The sequence below is a fragment of the Salminus brasiliensis genome, chromosome 6, assembly GCF_030463535.1.
Source record: "Salminus brasiliensis chromosome 6, fSalBra1.hap2, whole genome shotgun sequence".
Lineage (NCBI taxonomy): Eukaryota > Metazoa > Chordata > Actinopteri > Characiformes > Bryconidae > Salminus > Salminus brasiliensis.
In genome coordinates this window covers 10,889,664-10,908,667 of record NC_132883.1, presented here as the reverse complement: position 1 = coordinate 10,908,667, position 19,004 = coordinate 10,889,664, and the positions used below count along the sequence as shown (strand labels likewise).

The 19,004-nt window shown below is 41.4% G+C and overlaps 1 protein-coding gene across 5 annotated transcripts in view; it reads right to left on the bottom strand.

The window, feature by feature from the left end:
• Window positions 1-215: 215 nt before the first annotated feature.
• The window catches only part of kdm5bb (lysine demethylase 5Bb), a 31,117-nt gene continuing 12,328 nt past the window's right edge, over window positions 216-19,004 (bottom strand). The window contains exons 7-28 of one of the 5 annotated variants that reach the window (XM_072681600.1): window positions 18,673-18,775; window positions 18,365-18,483; window positions 18,061-18,219; window positions 17,197-17,316; window positions 16,507-16,665; window positions 15,607-15,788; window positions 13,569-13,731; window positions 12,272-12,391; window positions 11,642-11,836; window positions 10,319-10,500; window positions 9,993-10,117; window positions 8,341-8,491; window positions 8,057-8,171; window positions 6,686-7,056; window positions 5,645-5,783; window positions 5,262-5,441; window positions 4,890-5,048; window positions 4,270-4,743; window positions 3,560-3,635; window positions 3,121-3,317; window positions 2,316-2,576; window positions 216-1,271 (exon numbers count right to left, since the gene is read on the bottom strand). In XM_072681600.1, the coding sequence (XP_072537701.1) occupies window positions 1,134-1,271; window positions 2,316-2,576; window positions 3,121-3,317; window positions 3,560-3,635; window positions 4,270-4,743; window positions 4,890-5,048; window positions 5,262-5,441; window positions 5,645-5,783; window positions 6,686-7,056; window positions 8,057-8,171; window positions 8,341-8,491; window positions 9,993-10,117; window positions 10,319-10,500; window positions 11,642-11,836; window positions 12,272-12,391; window positions 13,569-13,731; window positions 15,607-15,788; window positions 16,507-16,665; window positions 17,197-17,316; window positions 18,061-18,219; window positions 18,365-18,483; window positions 18,673-18,775 (3,888 nt within the window). In that variant the 3' untranslated portion in view covers window positions 216-1,133. The remainder of the gene's footprint in view (window positions 1,272-2,315; window positions 2,577-3,120; window positions 3,318-3,559; window positions 3,636-4,269; window positions 4,744-4,889; window positions 5,049-5,261; window positions 5,442-5,644; window positions 5,784-6,685; window positions 7,057-8,056; window positions 8,172-8,340; window positions 8,492-9,992; window positions 10,118-10,318; window positions 10,501-11,641; window positions 11,837-12,271; window positions 12,392-13,568; window positions 13,732-15,606; window positions 15,789-16,506; window positions 16,666-17,196; window positions 17,317-18,060; window positions 18,220-18,364; window positions 18,484-18,672; window positions 18,776-19,004) is intronic. The other 4 variants (XM_072681603.1, XM_072681601.1, XM_072681604.1 and 1 more) reach the window with 4 other exon arrangements.

Here is a 19,004-nt window from a genome sequence, read left to right as displayed (position 1 = left end):
AGAAATCATAGAAAGAACGCCCATGTCACATAATCTGCACTGTTCTGCACTGTTACACGAGTGAAGATGAGAGAAAATCTTGTATGTATGCCTTTTTGCTTCCATTTATACCAACAGGTCATGATATCACTGGTAAATCACACACACAGACTTGTGCACAGAATGAAAACAGACCTTTTTTTAAGATATTAGACCAAAATGTTTTTATTCCACACTATAAACCGGGACATCTTAAACAAGCTTAACCCAAACGCCCAATCCTCCCTCCCACCCCGCAAAATAGCCCAAGCAAGTTTTGTGGCAGTTTAGTTTGTACACATGTCTTTCCTCTGGCTGCTACATCGCTAGTCACCACCCCAGACTGCACCATCTACGTTTTAGGCCTCCTGTACAGAGAACCCTCATCGTCTCTAAAGTACCAGCACACAGTTCATACACATGCTCAAGCCTCCGAATGCTTACTGACATTATTATTATTGCTCAGATAAATAAACTAATCTACAAAACGAAACAGAAACAACAGAGAAAAATTATACCATCCCAGACGCATGTGTACTAAACAGTGGGTTTTTTTTCCAAAAAATAAGTTTCTCTTTTCTCTTAATTATTTATTGTAGATTTTTGGTGAAAAATGATTGTTGCTGTGTGTCCTGTGTCGTTGTGTCTCTGGTTCAGCATGCAGAAATCCCCGGGAAAAGAGAAAACCTTCCTGGTTTTTTTTTTTTTTTTTCCATAACGTGCTTTGAGCGTTAGCCTTCTTGCAGCTCACAAACGGAAACCCACGACATCTTCCCACTGTGACTCTTCACTTAGCATTAAGTCATTTAGCTTTTTTTTTCTTTAAAAGACGACCACACAGTTCAAATAGCAGGAAAAAGCTGTAAAAATACAAAAAAGTGACCAAGTAGCATCATCCAGAACAACAGATTAAAAAAAAAAACTAACAAAAACAAAATAGAGGAAATAGCACCGTTGTTACAAAGATCAGAGGTCATAAGTCATAGGGAACCTGGGACGGTCAGTTACACAACCTGGAATGGGGTAGTTCGTAGGGAAGGGCTGAGGAAAAACGGGAGCAGACGGACTGGCTGTTCTCCTAGTCCTCTGCGCTCCCCCATCCTCTTCTCTCGCTTTCATTTCCGGTGTTGGCCCAGATCTCGTGCGCTGCAGGTGACGCACATGTAGTCCTCCTCTGCTGCCATCTTTGCAGAAACGCCTACACAAACCATATGGAACCACTGGTTACAGCAGTCACACTGCACCCAGTACACCTGCAACAGAGAGACGACACACTCAGAACACACACACGCACAGACACACCTAGGCCTGGGTGATAGGACAATTATAAGTGTGAGGAAGCTTTGTTTTGATGACAACAGCGCATGTCTGCAATATTGGGCAACAGCATTTGCTGCCGGAAAGCAGCCACAGTCACTTTGGCACACTAGGTGGCGATGTGCTGCATTTGTTTTCTCTATGGGGGACAGGAGTCTAACCATTCATTGTGGGTAAACATGTGGACGAGGTGTCTTTCCTAAAGTATTTATATATAAAAAAGTCAGTGTCTGGATAAAGGAAGAGAGTGTGTGGATATTTGCATTGCCTAGGTTTTTAATCTAATGTTTTTATACACAGTGACTTAAATTAGGTTCCTGTGTTACAGTCTTGCCCAAGGACATGTACTAGTGTAAAGTGGTGTGCTTATCCAGCCTTAATACTTGGCGTTGTCACCTACTGCACTATACAAACTGCTTAATGTATGTGAAACAGTGTTAATTTTTTTTTATTCTACTAATGAAAAATGTCACCAGAATGAATTTTGTACATGACTTTTTTTTCGAAAAGGCTTTTGTTTTTATCCTAGATATATGAACATATCAAATGTAAAATTGCAAAAATCTGAAAATGGGTCAAATTAATTTTAAATGGTCCAACGTGTCTTGTGATCAGTTCTGTGCTGAAAGGCTTTTGGAAAACCCAGCCCTATAGCTGATAACACAGATCAGAACACATTTAAATAACTGCATTAATGTGTTCACGCTAAAATTAGTGGTGAATGAATCAAAATAAAGAATAAAGATTGATCTAATAATCAATAAATGTCATTATTATATAGTCATTTATTGTAGAAATGTGAGGAAAAGCACATAATTACTGTTACCAAATGATATGGATATCACCCAGCCCTACACACACACACCCACACAACTGATCCACACGTTCTAGGTGCAGTCTGACAGCTGTCATTTTTACAGATATTACAACCCCCAACGTACCGATAACACAGGAGAATATGGGAGCATGCGCATACACACCTCATCTCCTGCTGGCTGTAGACAGCTTTCAGCTGGGCAAAGGATCATGTCCTCCTCTGAATCGTCTGATGGGGACAGATCTGACAGGTAGCTGGGAGATGCAGAGACGGATGCTGCTTTCCTCTCTCTCCTCTTCTCTTTGCTCATTCTCTGTTTCTTCCTTTTTGACATCCCTCTCTCCCTCACCTGTACCTCCAGTCCCAGCTCTTCTCTCTCTATCCGCCGTTTTGCTTTCTTCTCCGCTGAGGTGACGGCGTCCCTCTATTAAAGACAAGTCAAGAGACGAAACAGGACAAGACGAGACTGAGTTAAAGTTAAAGCCTCACTGTAGCCCATCCATCTTAAAGTTCAATGTGTTGTGCATTCTGAGATGCTTTTCTGCTCATCACAACTGAATAGAGTGGTAGCCTCTCTGTCCGCTCCAACCAATGTTTTACCATTCTCTGTTGATCTCAAACATCAATGCTGCATTTCCATCTGCAGTACTGCTTAGTTTTATTAAACCACTCTGGAAAAAAAAATCCCAGGAGAACAGTAATTCTATAAATACTCAAACCAGCCCATCAGGCACCAACAATTATGCCACATTCACATTCAGATGTAAACAGTGCAAAGCATGAAATCATGTGGATGCAGGTCAGCAGCTTTAGGTACTGTTGCCACATAACTAGCTAATTAGATAAGTGCGTACGTGAGCAGGTGTACATGTGTTCCTATTAAAGTGCCTATTAACATACGTTACACAAAGGTGTATTTGTTTGATTTTGATTTGTTTACTGGCCATAGTCCTGACCTACAAACTTACCTCCCTGTGAGGTGAAGTGTGTTCCTGAGATTGGTAGGGCGTGTGTTGTGGGCTATGCTGTGCTGCGATTGTGTGCTGAGGGCTGCGCTGGACAGGAGGGCCGTTCAGTAGCAGTGTGTACAGCTGCTCAGTCTCGGGCAATGAAACCTGCAGCAATAATCCCTCCACCATGAGCTCCTCTAGCTCCGCACTCAGACCTGGGAACAGAGAAACACATATTTTACACAGCACCTGATTCAAGTCAAGAAGGGCAAATGCCCAGCACTGGTTGCTCACATCCTATCCCAACTTAAACACACCCGCACCAGGCTTTCAGTAGATGTGCTGGTCCACTGAAATCATAACCCTGGAGTGTGGTGTACCACAGCATTAAATGGCAAAAACTTAAATATCATGCTGATACAGTGCACATTGTTATCCATGCTGCATCAGTACATACCCTGCAGAGGGATGCAGGGCTGCTCTTTGTAGAAGACAGACTGCTCCTGACTGCACCTGCTCCAATCCTGAGACTGCTGAGGAGAGAATGCACACATCATATTACTCGATCATTATTCAACGTCAATCAAAACTGTTCATGTATGAGACTAGCTTCTGTGAGAGAAGAACAGTGTTCTCTAAAATACATTTTCTAATACCTTTAATTGCAAATACAGTGTCATTCACTTTTACACCACTGCTGCAAAATACACGTCACACTTTCAGCGCCCCCTCATGGACAGCTGAAAGCGAAAGACTGAAAGTGATGCTGACTGAGCATGTAGAGTAATATTATATGATTACAGGTTACGCAGCGTTACCCAGTTCTTGTGAAGGGACTAGCAGCTCCACCAAACGTAATTGCTATATAAAGGCACAGTAGAGTTGTAGTGTTGCACAGTAGATTCTCAAAACAACAACCCATCTCACAGCACATTGGGACAGAGCAGAAATGTGGCTAGTATATTGCTTATCCTGATGCTTGTGTGCCACAGTTCTTAAAACCTTAGTAGCTGGCAGCTAACTGGCGGACTGAAGCTTCCACTACTTTGAACCTTCAGACACTTATGTAATTAACTACAATTGGAATAACAAAATTGTGTAAATAAAGTTTTTGATGTCACTTCAAAAATATGCAACATTTGAGCACTGCATGAGAATCCCACTGACCTTTGCGCTGCTGTCTGCTCCCCAGTGCTTCTGTGGTGGTGAGCTATCCCTGTGTTCCTGAGACTTGGGCGAGAGTTCGTAGCACGCCATGACCTCCCGTGCTCGCCGCTGCCAGCTAACTGTGCGCTCGATCATGTACCGCAGCGCGTCTCCTTCGGGCAAACGCACACGGATCCTCTGCAGAGACGCCAACAGCGGCAAGATCTTGTCCAAAGGTGGTCTAGATGAACAGTGACATGATTGACATAGCCATGGCTCAGCATTGTGGGTGTCCGCTGGCCCACCCATACACACAGCGTGAAACGCGCCCCGGCACAGCTCACACTGACGCATGGCGCCCATGGGAGCCTTCTGACACACACACACTTTGAGAGCACTGCAGTCGGCTGAGGGGAGGAGTTTGGATTCATTAGCTGCACGGAGCGTCGCCACAGACTCCAGCTCCTTCAAACGCACCTCAGCAAGAGTCGCCATCTGAGAGAAAGAGAGAGAGAGGAGTTGTGTTGAGCAAATATCCGCAACATGGCCCATCAAGAGTGAACCTGTCTTTGACCAAACCGATAAGTATAGATTACATTTAGGCCTAGCTGGTGCTGACAGTGGCATGTGTCATAACTTACAGCGGAGGCGGAATCTTTACTGTCTGAAAGCGCTTTCTCTACATCACTGAGACTGTCCAGCCGTCCTGTTCTCTTCTTCCCACATGGCACTGCATCACCCTTTGTCTTCTTCACTTTTCTCTTCAGAGAGTTCCCCACCTCACACCGTGGACACAACACCTGCAGAAGAACACACAAGCACGTGAGAGACAAACAGAGACGGAGATGTGTTGAGCTTCATTACGAGAAAAAGTTCCAATGATTCACTCTATAGGAAATTTAACACATCAAAATGCCACTTGAAAACCTCAACAGCTACTACTAAAGCTGAATTAAAGCCATATTGTAAGGCTAAGCTGTGACCCAAGTGTTGTTTGTGAGCTCAGCACATACCTCCAACAAAGTGAAGGAGGAGTTTTTCGACAGGAACGTTTTGGCTGCAGATTCCTTCCAGGCTTGGACCTCAGAGACCAGTGCTTCCAGCCGCTCCAGAGGGTCCAGCTGCACAGGAATTGCCCGGCCCCTGAGCACCATGTCTGACAGCGTGTCTAAAACAGGAACACGGCCTCCCACCTGCACACAGAAAGAAAATTTAATGATCTATTTCAGAATTAATTATTATATCACTTTGGATGGTGTTAGACCAGTGTCATCAAGTATTTACGTATAATACTAAAATTTCAAAAATAACACCAGTTAGAAGTGTTTGAATGTTTTAACAAGATGTGTTAGGTCCTCAAGAAGGCCACTGTTGAGGAAAAGTGCACAACTTTTACCTGTAGAGCATCTGCCTCGTTCAACCATTCTGTGGCTCTATTGACGGAGTCTCGCAACAGCAGACAGTTGGGCAGGTATGTAGGAACAGCCTCGATTTCTTTCAGTGTGTCAGACAGAGACGTCACACTCTCCGGAGATCTAAGAAAAGACAAATGAAGCTACAGTCAATATTAAAGCAAGAGCACACGCCTTCCTTTCTGATTTTAATCATTTATGTATAATCTTACCCCAATTTATACCCTGGAAGGCCAATTTCCCAATCCCTGTTCATGTGAACTCCCCCGATCACTAGCAATGCCCTCTAGCTGTCACTGGTATTTTCCCCACATTTGTATATTTTTGTTTTTTGGATCTGAACCACAAATGTTTCCACTGATAACAACCCATAGCATTCTTAAGTACCCATGCTGACTTGGGTTGCCAAGCAAACTGTACTGAAAAATATAGATGGCAATACAAACAGTAAAAACAGTAAAACTGGTTTTGTGCTGAGTGGTACGTTACTTCATTAAACAGCTTCTGTCACTGAACACACACACGTTCAGCTGTTTGGCTAAATTATAAATTATGTATGTTTGGTGGTTAAGAAGACGATGCAATGCATGTTTCATTGCTATAAAATAACCAGTAGGGAATTTGAAATGTGAAAATAAAAAATAAATAAATACATTGTTTGGAATAACTAAATGCCTAGCGATCATGGCAACATCTATGCAGTCAGAGCTCCTTCAAGACATTTTATAAATGCACACATTGGATTTATTAAAGGAATCTATCAGCTAGCTATCAAAGCCTTTTCTATTACCAAGAATGTGCAAGCTGTGCTCATGTGTGCCAGGAATGTTGACATATTTAGGGCATATCTGTTGTACGGTAATAAGCAAAGCCATACATGATCATGCCCGAAACTGTTTACTAAATTCAGGTCCCTAGATTGGTGCTCTATACAGTGATCCAGATTTGTAGAGAACAGTGATTAGATTAGTTTCAGACACATTGATCGGTTGCATGCAATTTGAGTGGCCCAATGCTGCCCCCACCTGGCCCTGAGCAGCGTCTGCGCTTTGTCCTCCCATTGCTCAGACAGAGTGAGGAGCTCCTGGAGACGGGCCATGGCACGCTCCGTGGACGGGTGAGGGCTCAAACCCACTCCACGGTCAATCAGCCGCCGCATGCCATCCAGTGAGAGGCCGCGGGGGCTGTTGGCTGAATCTTCAGCCTGTCGGACAGCCGCAAGCCAGCGGGCGAGCTCCAATCGTTCTCGTAGCTGAGGAACCTCCGGCAGACATATGTCAAACTCCGAACTCTCATCCAGCAGAGACTGGATCTCCCCCACCAGATCAGCGCTAACGTCGTCAGACAGGACTTTCTCGCTGTGCTGCTGAAAGTCCTCAATGCGGTTCAGCAGCTCCTGTAAAAAAGAAAGAGGCTCGTTTTATTATTGTTTCACTGATCCGCTAACTGAACCATAATGTACTCAGCAGTATTTCAGTACTGTACAGAACTGGTGAACTTGGTAGCTTTGAACCTTTGCTAATTGTTTGCATTCAATAGACAGGATTTCCTTAGGTATCCAAGTCCACCATTTCTTTCTGAAGGAGATCAGGGGAGATCCCAACCAAAGGGGTAACAAAATGGTTATAAGCTTTACAAATCATATGCATGAACAGAAAATCTATTAATTATGTAAGAAAAAGCTGGGAAAAAAGACATGCAACACCAAAACAGAAATTCAAGGTAACTGGGACCATGCCTATATATTTTGAGTGTGTCCATGAATTCAACCATTCTGGAAAAATGTGGGACACCTAATGTCTAGTATCTTGATATATTCTTTTACTCTGTATGTAAGGCAGTAATCAAATGCTGGCTGCAGATAGATCCCCCTACTGTGGACCTATTTACTGTGGAACTGTCAACATTTACACCTTCCAACATTTACATTGTTGGGAGTGTTACATTCAGAACATGGGTACACAGATTAGGCAAGTGCCATGTTTTCCTCCCTTTCTTTCCACTCTCTTTCTCTTATATTAAGCATCATCACTAAAACTATTCCAGTCTAGTTAAACTGGAAATCCTGGAGAAAGGCCATCATTCTCAATATATATTCTCTCTTCTGTGTGCACAGCATCAGCACTGTTAGGTAAACAAATTCATTTTGGCTAACAGAACTACTGAGCAAATACACTTTTTCCCCTTTCTAACTGCCGTAGCCTCAAGAGGACAACAGTGTGTCAAGATAAGGTACTGTAGTTTGGTTTAGCAGGTTTTAGTCATTAGTATTCAAGGACTGTCTGTTTCACACTGTGGATAAGGTTGGCTGCTGTGAAGAGTTTGTATTGTTTGGCTCCTACTGAATAAAGTCTTCCTTAGGCAGAGCTACAGTGCATCTTGTTTATGCATGTTACCTTCAGTAACGGTGCCTGTGTTAGGCTGCAGGGGAGGTTGTAGAGCTGACGGACAAAAGACCTCATTTCCTCTACAGTCAGTTGGTTCTGAGACTTCCCTCCAGCAATGCGGTACCTAATGAGACACAAAACAACTAACACTTACCTTTCCGTAACACTGTGATGCACATACACCCAGGTCACATTGCTAAATACACAAATATATCATACAGCACCCTCCCAAAGCCAGAATCTGTGATTGGCCTGTTTGAACATGTGGCTGACGTGAGAGTAAGTGTTGGTACCTGGTCTGTCTTTTGCCATTCAGGAGTTGCTGGGCCACTGATGAACATCTGTCTGCATCCTGTGTGACCAGTTTTAGGTGCCGTAACAGATCGTTATCAGGGAAATGATTTTTATCTGACGTGTCAATCAGAGAACGGAACACACAGAGGTCTAAAAAGAAAGAGCAAAAGAGAAAGAGAAAGTAAGAAGATTGTAATACTGGGCATTACTTTATTATTAAGTTATTTGCCCATTACTATAAAATTTGCCCAAGATATCATGTTTTCTAAACAGCAACATTTTAAGGTGCACTAGAATGGAAAACTGTATTTATCTTGACATAGTTGAATAATGAGAGTTCGGTACATGGAAGTGATGCACCATTAACCTAAACAAGAAACTAAACACAATCTATATGGACACAAACTATTGGAAGACTTGCTCATTATTTGTTTATTTCCAAATCAAGGGTATTTAAAAAAAAAAAAAAAAGGAAGGGAAGTAACTACTGGAATAACTATCCAGGGAAAGCATTCTACTAGACTGCTGGAGCATTGCTGCAAGTTGTATTTCTGCAAGATTGTAATTCAGTGACAAGAGCATTAGTGAGGTCAAGATGTTGGATGATCACCACCCCAGCTCACCGACTGGAGCATCTAAAAAGACTAAAAGCTAACCCTGCCAGATACTATCCCTTCTGCTAGCTTACCGCACACCGTATCAACTGGACACAGAGAGGACCCAGAGCTAGTGACGGCTAGAAAGACTTTTAATCATTTAATAATAACATCAGCAGACCACATGGCCACACAGCAAAAAGACTTGAACAAGGGTTAAAAAAAAGTACCAAAGAAAACCACCATTTTAAAAATATGATTTTCAATACGAAAGCTGTTTTCGAGCACGTCTGCAGTCTACTACATGTGTGGATGTTATCTACTCACAGTGCTGTGTGTGGTGTGCCTGACTGGTTCATTTAGTCACATGACTGCTTCGACTTAGTGCCTGCCTGCCTAAAATCCTTCTCCTATGAAAACAGCTCCTTGTTTGCAGGTGTTCCTGCAGTGTAAAATACCATAACTCCAGGAAGCGCTGTTCTTTCGCCGCTTGAGCATTTGTAAACAAGGAAAAGCAAAAATGTGTGCAGAAAAGTGGCATGCGAAACTGCATGAACCATGGGTCTTATGAAATTCATCTGTGTGAAAGCAAACCAGCGAAAATGAGACCCTCCCCCATACAAACCCGTAATCAGTCCTGGCTGCGGACTGTGCATATGAAAACACCCTTATGCACAGCATTCAAAAGTGTTCAGACATGCCGTTTCAGATAAGGGGGCAGATGAATCGGACAGGATTTCTGCCTACATTTCAAGGCGTGAATCTCTTAAAATCTTTTTTTGTGTGATTTTAGGCAAAGCAAAATTACCCATAGAAAGTACAGGTGGGAAATAACTGATTAGCATCATCTCTGAGTACGTGTTCCCATACGCAGCTGGCATGATTAACTACTGCCTTTGCAAACTGTACGTTGAGATCACGATTGCATCAAGGTACTTTTTTTGCGCTGCAACTACACCTGCACTTGCACAAACAATTAGCTGAAGGAACTTTTCAGTACATTTCCCACATTTCTTCAAGTGAAGCTCACCACAGTCAACAAAGTGAAAACTCACTGCGTTTCTTGTCCAGTTTGGCCTCCAGCACCTCAGTGACACGTGAGGCCCAGTCGTCATAGGGCTCAGCCCTCTGCTTCACCGCATTCATCATGGGGTAAAGGTCATCCAGCGTGAAGCGGTACCTGTGGCAGTGGACAGATACAGTAGCAGTATCAGAAAATGAGTATGCCTGTTTTTGGTAGTGACTAATTACCACCATGAAGATATTAAGTACCATTTAATTGCAATAAGTAAATCTACGCTACTGTTATTCTAAAACATGAATCTTCTCAGAGTTCTGGGAGTTGACAAAGAGCTGAATGGTGTTTCCATGGAAGACTCACTTCAACGTGTAGTTGGAGATGAGGCAGGAGCACAGGTGGTTAGCGTGGTGCAGACACACCTGTTCACCTGGCCGACAGGGACAGGTGAGGGCAGACAGGTAACAGGTGGTGCGACACTTCACACACTGTCTCTCATCATCCTGCAGCAGGTCATATTGGAACAATTCACACTGCACCACTCCCTAGGGATAGTGAAAGAGAGGGAGAAAAAACACACACAAACACACAGTTAAACTGAGCCTGAAGATAATCAAAGTGTTTTCAGAAACAGTAAGCATGCAGTGGCTCCCCTTGTTGTTTAAGCAACAATCAGAATAGCACTAATGTTTACTCTAAGAAAGACAAATGGTACTGCTTTAAATTAATAACTAAGGCAGATGTTTCCTGTCACCCCTCTGTCCACTTGATGGAACAACACTGAGGATTGGTTGGCTAGCAGATTCAGACCACTAACCAGAATGAACTGGAAAAATGGAGAGTACTGTAAATGACTGCAAAACACAAACTCTGATTTGTCAACCAAAGCAATGCAAGACCTTCCAAACCAGACACACCCCAAACAAGACAAACCCCTTTTTCGTTGCAGAGCGAAAAATTAAATCTTTGTGAAACGGCTTAAATACAAAGAATTTGACTTTCTTAACTGTTTGTACGTAAATAATGGTTTGAATTCATGTTTTTGGCCAAGATTATCTCTTTAACTCTAGATCTGTCAAAAAGACGGTCATTTTACCTATTAGAACTGCAACTGCTGTAAGAACCAGGGTGACCAACACCAGCCATCTGCCGAATGTTGGTAAACGTTTACACTTGGCAAGTATACTGGCATTACCCGCCACACAATGCTTAAATATGATAATGGACATACAATTGCTGATTAGATTACCATTGTAACCTCCCAAAATCCATATTTTCTGCATACAGTCTTGCCTCTCGCAAGATATCACTGCGTGATACTATCGCAAACAGTGCTTCCAGTAAACATTAATAGTGCAGTCAGATAAGAGTACAGGTGTGGACTGTTTATTAGGCAGTTGTGTGGCGATACAGTGAGTGTTCAAATGCAAGCTGTTAACAGTACAGAAACCAAAGTGAAACAAAAAATAGACTGTTTAAAGGGTTGAAATATGATGTTAGAAAAGGTGGGGAATGTGTGCAAATCTGTGCTTTGATGAGCAAAACATGTTAATCAAAACAAAAAAAAAAGTGTCTTAAGGCTTTTGACTCTCTTGCAAGATGTGGGCATCCACAATACACTCTGGCAGGCCAATGAAAAAGATTATTAGCCACCCTGATCAGTTATTTTGAGATATCCAGTCTCACCATTTTGCGGATTTGGTCTCGTAGGTCCCTCTCCTCATTGAGCATCAGCACCATGTCTTTGTGTACAGCTGATGCCAGCACCACATCCAACTTGTCTGCTTTGGCAGCCATGTTGCAGATCATCTCATCGTGGGAAAACACACAGTAACGATGCAGCAAGCGGTAGTGATCCACACACTGACGGCCCAATGGCATCTGCACAAATCCACACAGAGGAGGTGGATTATCTAACCAAAACCTAGCTCAATTTCATGAACTATGGTTAAACACAACAAACACTGAAAGCTGGAGTTTAGATGTAAATCAAACATACAGAACAACAACATTATGCAGCTTCATTGACTTTAACTTGGAGAACACCGCTACTGTACTATGTAACCGTAGTGAAGTGCTTTTTACACCTTGCAAAATAAGTGTGTAACGTGAGTCATTTTTAAGTACAATTTTGCTAATGCTGATCTACATTAAAGTGAAATAAACATAGTAGGGTGCCTGTTCTGTATCTTAATCTCTTATCTCCGTATCCTAATTTGTAATTACATTCCCCACCTGTAGGAAGAGCAAAAAATTTTAATTCTCACATAATGCTGCTTTAATGTGTCTGAGACAAGGGTCATTCTTCATTCTTACCCAGTCCACAGTGCAGAAGTTTACCGCCTCTGCAAAGTTGAAGCCTTGGTTGAATCCACTGTGATAGGCCCGTGGAAACGTGATGACAAACTCTCCCGCACACTGATTGGTCCGGTAAATCTAGAAAGAATGAAGAGGAAGATAATCAGCAACTCTGTGAGTGAACATTGTTATTACTATGGTGTGAGAGTAAGAGAGTGTGTGAGGGACAGAGATAAAGAGACGGAAGGATGGAGGGTAAGTGGTGCGAGGGGGGAAGCCACATTCAGACTTCCCAAAAGCTGGGCTCATTACTGGGTAACCTTTACTAGTAATGTTGGGGATTTGAAACATTGTATAATTTCCCTTTGCAGTAATCGTGAGTCCATTGTATTTCCTTTTCATTTGGTATTGAATTCTGCTCACAAATGATCCCTCCTAGTAATTTCCCAGGACATTTAAAAAGTCTTGTATAATTTTTGAGATTTTGACTCTGGTTTAGTTTCGTCCCTACCCACTTCTTAAATTTGTTGCCCTTCAGTACCTTAGTACCTTAGGGCTGTATATTGGTAAGAACTATGTTATGTACCATGATACAGGGGTTACAATTTAATATACTGCAATACTGTGAGCAAGACGATATATTGAGTTTTCCAATACTATGACAGAAAAATAAAAAACAAAAAAGAAAACACCATCATATGCATAGAATCTGAGAAATAGATAAGTTGACTTTTTATCCAATTAGAACCGTGGGATCTTTAGATTCCAAGCATCGCTGTCGTGTGGCTAGCTCCCTCTCACTCATCACATCTCCACCCCAAACAAATACACTCTATACCATGCACTTACTGGAACTGTGACCTTTTTTCAGACCAGAACTCAGACTTGAATTCCCATCTTATCCAATGTCTATACGTAAATACTAATGCAAACATTTCATACATTACAATAGTGTATGTACAGAGTATGTATAGAGTAGGTTAATGTGAATATATTCTGCATTTCTTATTTTGTATATATTTGTATTTATTTTTATATTATTTTGTGGGGTTTTTGTTTTTTCCCCCCTTAAATCCCTAGTACAAGTGTAATGTGTGGCAAGAAAAGCAAGAGATGGAGAGAGAGACTGAAAACATGGACAGTTGTACATGCTGTTTTTCAGTTCAAGTGTCTTTCATAACAGACCTTTTCACACAACGTGTTCACAAAGCAGAGAGAAAGACACAGGAAGTAAGAGAGGGAATGATGTATACCAAGTGTGTGTGTGTGTGTGTGTGTGTGTGTGTGTGTGTGTGTGTGTGTGTATATGACTCACTGGCACTCCATGGGCCATGAGAGTGTTGGGGTTCATGATGGTTACAAGCTGGTGTAATAGATCAGGCTGTGACTCGAACAGCTCAGGAGCTAGCTTCTTCATCACTGCTTCCAACTGCTCAGCTGCGAATCCTGGAGCTCCATACCAGGTCTTTGGTTCTCCCCTAAAATACAAGCACACATCAAATCAGTGACCTAATCAGGTAGGAATTCTGGGAAGATGTAATATAATGTAATATTCTACATTACTGTTAATAGAAATGTTTAAAATCAAATACTGCATCTCTAGACAGTATAAAGGTGAAAAGTAAAACTGGCTATTTTGGTTAGATATCAAATGAAAAGTGAATTGCTGTTGCATACAGATTTAACCATAATATAAAAAAATGCCTGTTTTGCATTTAGTTTAGTATCGTGACAAACAGTCGACATTCATCTGTATTCAAAGTTCATCTTTTGAGTGAGGCTTTGAGGTAGACTTCATAAAAACTAGAAAATTGCCTCTGATGGAAAAGCCATTTTGAAGTTGATATTAAAGTAAACAACAATTTAACCATTGCACACTGAAAAAAGGCTGAAAGGGGAGTAAGCAATTTGTAATAACAAGGCCCTTTAAGGAAGACTACAACAAATGATGACAAAAAATCATTAGAACCATTAGCGGTAAAGCTAAGCCCAAAAACAACAAGCAATGGCGGACAATCAGACAATCTATAGACCGCAGGGGATGGTATCACTATTGACTTTTCAAAAAAGACTTAAAGAAAAAAGAAATTTACATTAAGATGCAAATCGATCAACAGAAAGGCCAAACTGGAATTTGAAGAGAAGCACAGAGATAGAGGTACAAAGTTTTGCAGAGAAATAAACCTTTATAAAGGTGATGCTAATGCAAAGGAGCATTGCAAATGATCCTAAGTACCCAAGACATTGTGATGGTTTGGGCAGGCATGGTTAGCTCTGAAGCTGGCTCATTAGTCTTTATTGATGATATACGTGATGATGGTAGAGTAATGAAGTGAACAGGAACAAGAGGTCCTCCATAATCATCAAATGGCGGTGCATAATATAGCAAGACAATGACCCAAAACATAATGCTTACAGCTCATCAGAAAGAAAAAGTTTTAAACTGAGCAAGTCAGTCTGCTGATTTAAATCTGAAGGAGAGTATAGAAAGCAGAAACTGAAGGCAGTAAACTAAATTGGCAGAAGGCCAATAAGAGAGTAAGGCATTAGAAGGATGGTGATTAAACATGTATGTAGCATGTGACCAGATTAAACTAAATAACTTAAACTGAATTAAATTAACTGACAACGTTACACTGCCAGTACTGTTCACTTGTTTTAGGCAACTGTGTAAAATTTGAATAAAAAAAGCTTGTTATCTGGGAAGTAAGTGTTTATTTGCTCAGAAAAACACTGGTATTAGAATAAATACAAACAACTCATATAAAAAGTAATGCTCATTAAATAATCTCCAAAGCTCTCCTCATGGGAGTGTAATTATTTATAGTCCACACCTGGTTTGGCAAATCTGTGCGTAATGATGTTAAAGCAGGTGAGCTGGTGATGAAATTGAGCAAATTTATGCACTGGCTGGAGGTATCCAGGAGCCCAGCTTTGGCTCACAAGATCACAACTACTTTCTTCAAACTTATAAATTCTTATTAGTTTTTAAAATTTATTTTAACTGGCATCTGTTCTAATGTGATCTGAGCTTTTACAAACAAAAACTGAAATAAATGTTTTTAAATAATGTGCCTGGGTGCCTAAAATGTCTATACAGTACTGTGTGTGTCCTGATAAACACAAAAAAATACCATTAAAAAAATCTAGATATAACATTTAACAAAATTATCATCTATAATATTTAGATCTTTCTACTATTACTACTACCTATACACAGTAATCCCACTGGTGCTGCAGATTTATCTAGAATAGCCTGAGCAGGTACAGCATCACTGGCAGCACACAGTGTTGCTAGGATACATCCAGCAGCGCTACAAAGCACAGGTGAGGCATTAGAAAGCAGAATTTACCAGTGCAGGTAGTTGATGGAGTAGCTCCAGTGGTCCTCAATATGCCAGCAGAAGGAAGAAAAGCACATGCCCACGTAGAGCCAGGGCAGGGTCATACCACAGATGTCCGCTGTCACATGGGTCAACACGGACGGGTCCATCATGGCCATGTTATTCAGGTTCCAACCACAGTTAAGGTATTTCTACAACAAGCAAGCATAACAATGTATATGACAGTGATTTCACTACAACACCAGCCATGCACTACACAAATACACCATACCTGCCTTACCCACAGTGAAAATGAAATGAATGACTGATAGCATATCATAACTGATGTAGAGGCTAATAAATGTAAACATGTTATTCAGCTTCCCTTTGACTTAGCAATTTAAAAACAGCCTGCCCTCATGGATTCACCCAAATGTCAAAATTCTTACCACCTTCAAGATTCATCACCAGAAGGGGGTCTTTAACAACCAATAAATTGGGCTCTAGAGCATCCCTTGTTCTGGAGGGCCCTTTGTCCTGCAGATTTGAGCCTTCACCCTGCTCCTAACACACCTGATCCAGCAAATCAGTTAATTACAAGTTTCTGTTGAAGCTACTGTGTTAAATATGTAGGGCAGGGGGTCCTCCAAGACCAGGTCTGGGAACCACTGATCTAGAGAGTACAACATCTCATCTGTAACAAGGCAAGTAGGCATGTTTACAACAGATTTGGCAATACTTTAAAGTGTTAATTTTGGCTAAAGTAAGTACTAAAAAGACTGAAAAATTGATATTTTGAAGGATAGATTCTCAGGGAAGCTGCCTTTATTAAGTATGCTACCAATAGCCAATAAAGATTAGAAAATATTTCAAGTAGGTGCCATCTAGTATTGGTCAGGCTGTATGTGTGCGTCTAGTGCTTCAGCTTACCTCGTCACTGGGCGCAACCTTGAACCTGCCACCCCTGATGGGGAATCCACTTCCGAACTCCTTGGAGGCAATATCAGCGCCATACTCCACAGTCACATCCTCCTCTATAGTGCCCACCAAGCGCCAAAACTCCTTCTCCACTAGCTCAGTGGGCACCATCTAAACACACAAACACAGAGACAACACAAAAATGTAAAGACACAGCGGAGAGGAGTTAGAAGTATGTGAGTAAGTAAAGTAGAACAATTAGGTTTAATCTTCATACTGATATTTATTTCCATAATTTTAATATAATTCTCCCAAGTGGTCACTAGTAAAGATAAAGATGTCAAATAATTTGATCTCTAGTGATTTCTTTAGTGATAGTGACAACCTTGCAATAGCTTGTTCTTTAAAAAAGCATTTCTAAAGAAGATGTAAACAGAGTGTGATGAAACCTTTACACAACTTAAATTTACAGGACCTCCACATAATGTCAGCCCATACAGAACCTTCCTAAAATGCAGAGGTTCTTTCAACGGTCTTTAAACAATTCTTTACATGTGCTTCCTTCATCCACTGAAAGGTTCTTTAGATAACAAAAACTGGTTCTCTAATTAAATGACTCCAAAGAACCCATATGGTACCTTTATTTTTAAGAATTTTAACAGCTTTACTATGATTCTGTGCATTGTGAGTTTTGGAGCTTACGTGAACAGGCATGTTGAAGTAGTCAGACTTAAAAGAGTCAGCCATTTCCCCAAATGACTTAAGTGAGTAGTCTCTGCGTGCCTGCTCGAAGCCAAATGCCTCCTGTGGCTTACTGCATTCCTGTATGGAGACATTTACCAGCAATTGGTTAATCAAAAAAAAAGAAAATCAGTGAACAAAAGCCCTCAGACCTGTACGACTTCACTTGCTGCCAATCTACTGCTGGATTTAGTTATTCAGTTTACTAACAATGCAAGCTGATTAAACCAGTGATTAAACCAAAATGAGGGTCTATTAATACATTCCTCCATTGGCTGCTAACTGTGGTGACTGCAATGAAGCGGATGCTTAGACTAAAGGACATGACACTGCAACCCTGTCTGACAACAGAATGGTTAATTGTGCTCTTTGGGACCCCATACAGCATATGCCATGCACAGCAGAAACAATACTATGGCAAAATGAGCTTCTCCATGGACCTTTTCATTCTATTCTCACATTTCATTTGGATTGGGTGACAAATTAATAAGATGTAAAAAAAAAAAAGAAATACCAATAATTAAATATCTAACCATGCCATATCTGTAATCAGTAGTGGGGCAAAAATGCATTGGGATGGACTAGTGTGAAATGAATTTTAACATCAATTCCAATAATCAATTTAAAAATGATTCAATAAAATAAATATTTGAACAATTACTTCTTCAAATTTATATAAAGATGTACAACGTTAAAAACAACAAAAGAGTCGAGTTAATCAGTACCTTGAATCTTTCCAAGACTGCTAAACATAACATTACCTAGTGGAGCAAAAGCCCTCCATTATATGCTGTTAGGAAACCATCCTTCCCCACCTTCCCTTACCTGTGCCAGACACTTGGGGCACCTCCAATCACCCTTAGGAACATCATTTAGGGGTGGGATCAAGCAGAATGTGTGGTAGCTGTCATCACAGCCGTCGCACAGCAACAGCCTATCCTCATCGCTGCCACTCCCACATACTAAACACACGTACAGATCCACCTAGAAGAGGAAGAAAGACATGGTTGGGGGAGGTAGGAATGAAAGGAGTGGTTGCGGGAACACTAGCATACAGAAACAGCTCTTTAAAGAGTATACAGTCCAAAAAGAGAAGTATCAAAGCAAGGCAGTAAAGCAGGAGACTCACTACACTGACAGGTGCTGGTGGAGTGTTTTTCTTATGGCGAGGTTTGGTCTTCTCCGGCTCCGGTTGCAGTTCTTTACTCTCCACTGGCTCTTGTTTGATCTGAATGGGGATTTCCTTCACTACAGATTGTGACACAATGTGAAAGAGCTTTTCATTAGACTGGGCTCACTGGGCTTCATGTGCTCAGACGTCAGTCAAAGCAAGGTGTATAATGTTGCTGATTTCTCTCTTTGGAATTTCTAATGCATGAATGTTAAACCACAATCAAAGAAGCGTGTATAGGATGCCAGGCAGAGGGAGCAGCTCACCTGGTTCAGGTTTGGCTACGAATGAGCCCATCCTCCTTCTCAGATTGGGCCTGTTCTCAGACACCTCTCCTCCTGCACTTCCCTCAGACTTCCCACAGCCAGACTACAGACAAAGAGAGACGAAGGCGTTGCTTTGAAGACTTAATCTACTTTGCAATAGCCGAGAAAAGCAACCATACTGTATTAAAGTGGTTTAAGGGGAACTGTGTCAGCAATGGGTGCAACCTAAAAGAGCTGAATGCATTCATTAGAAGGGGTGTCCACAAACATTTGGACATTTAGAGATTGATGTGATCTCCACTTCTGCATTCTGGATATTATGTTTTTTTTTT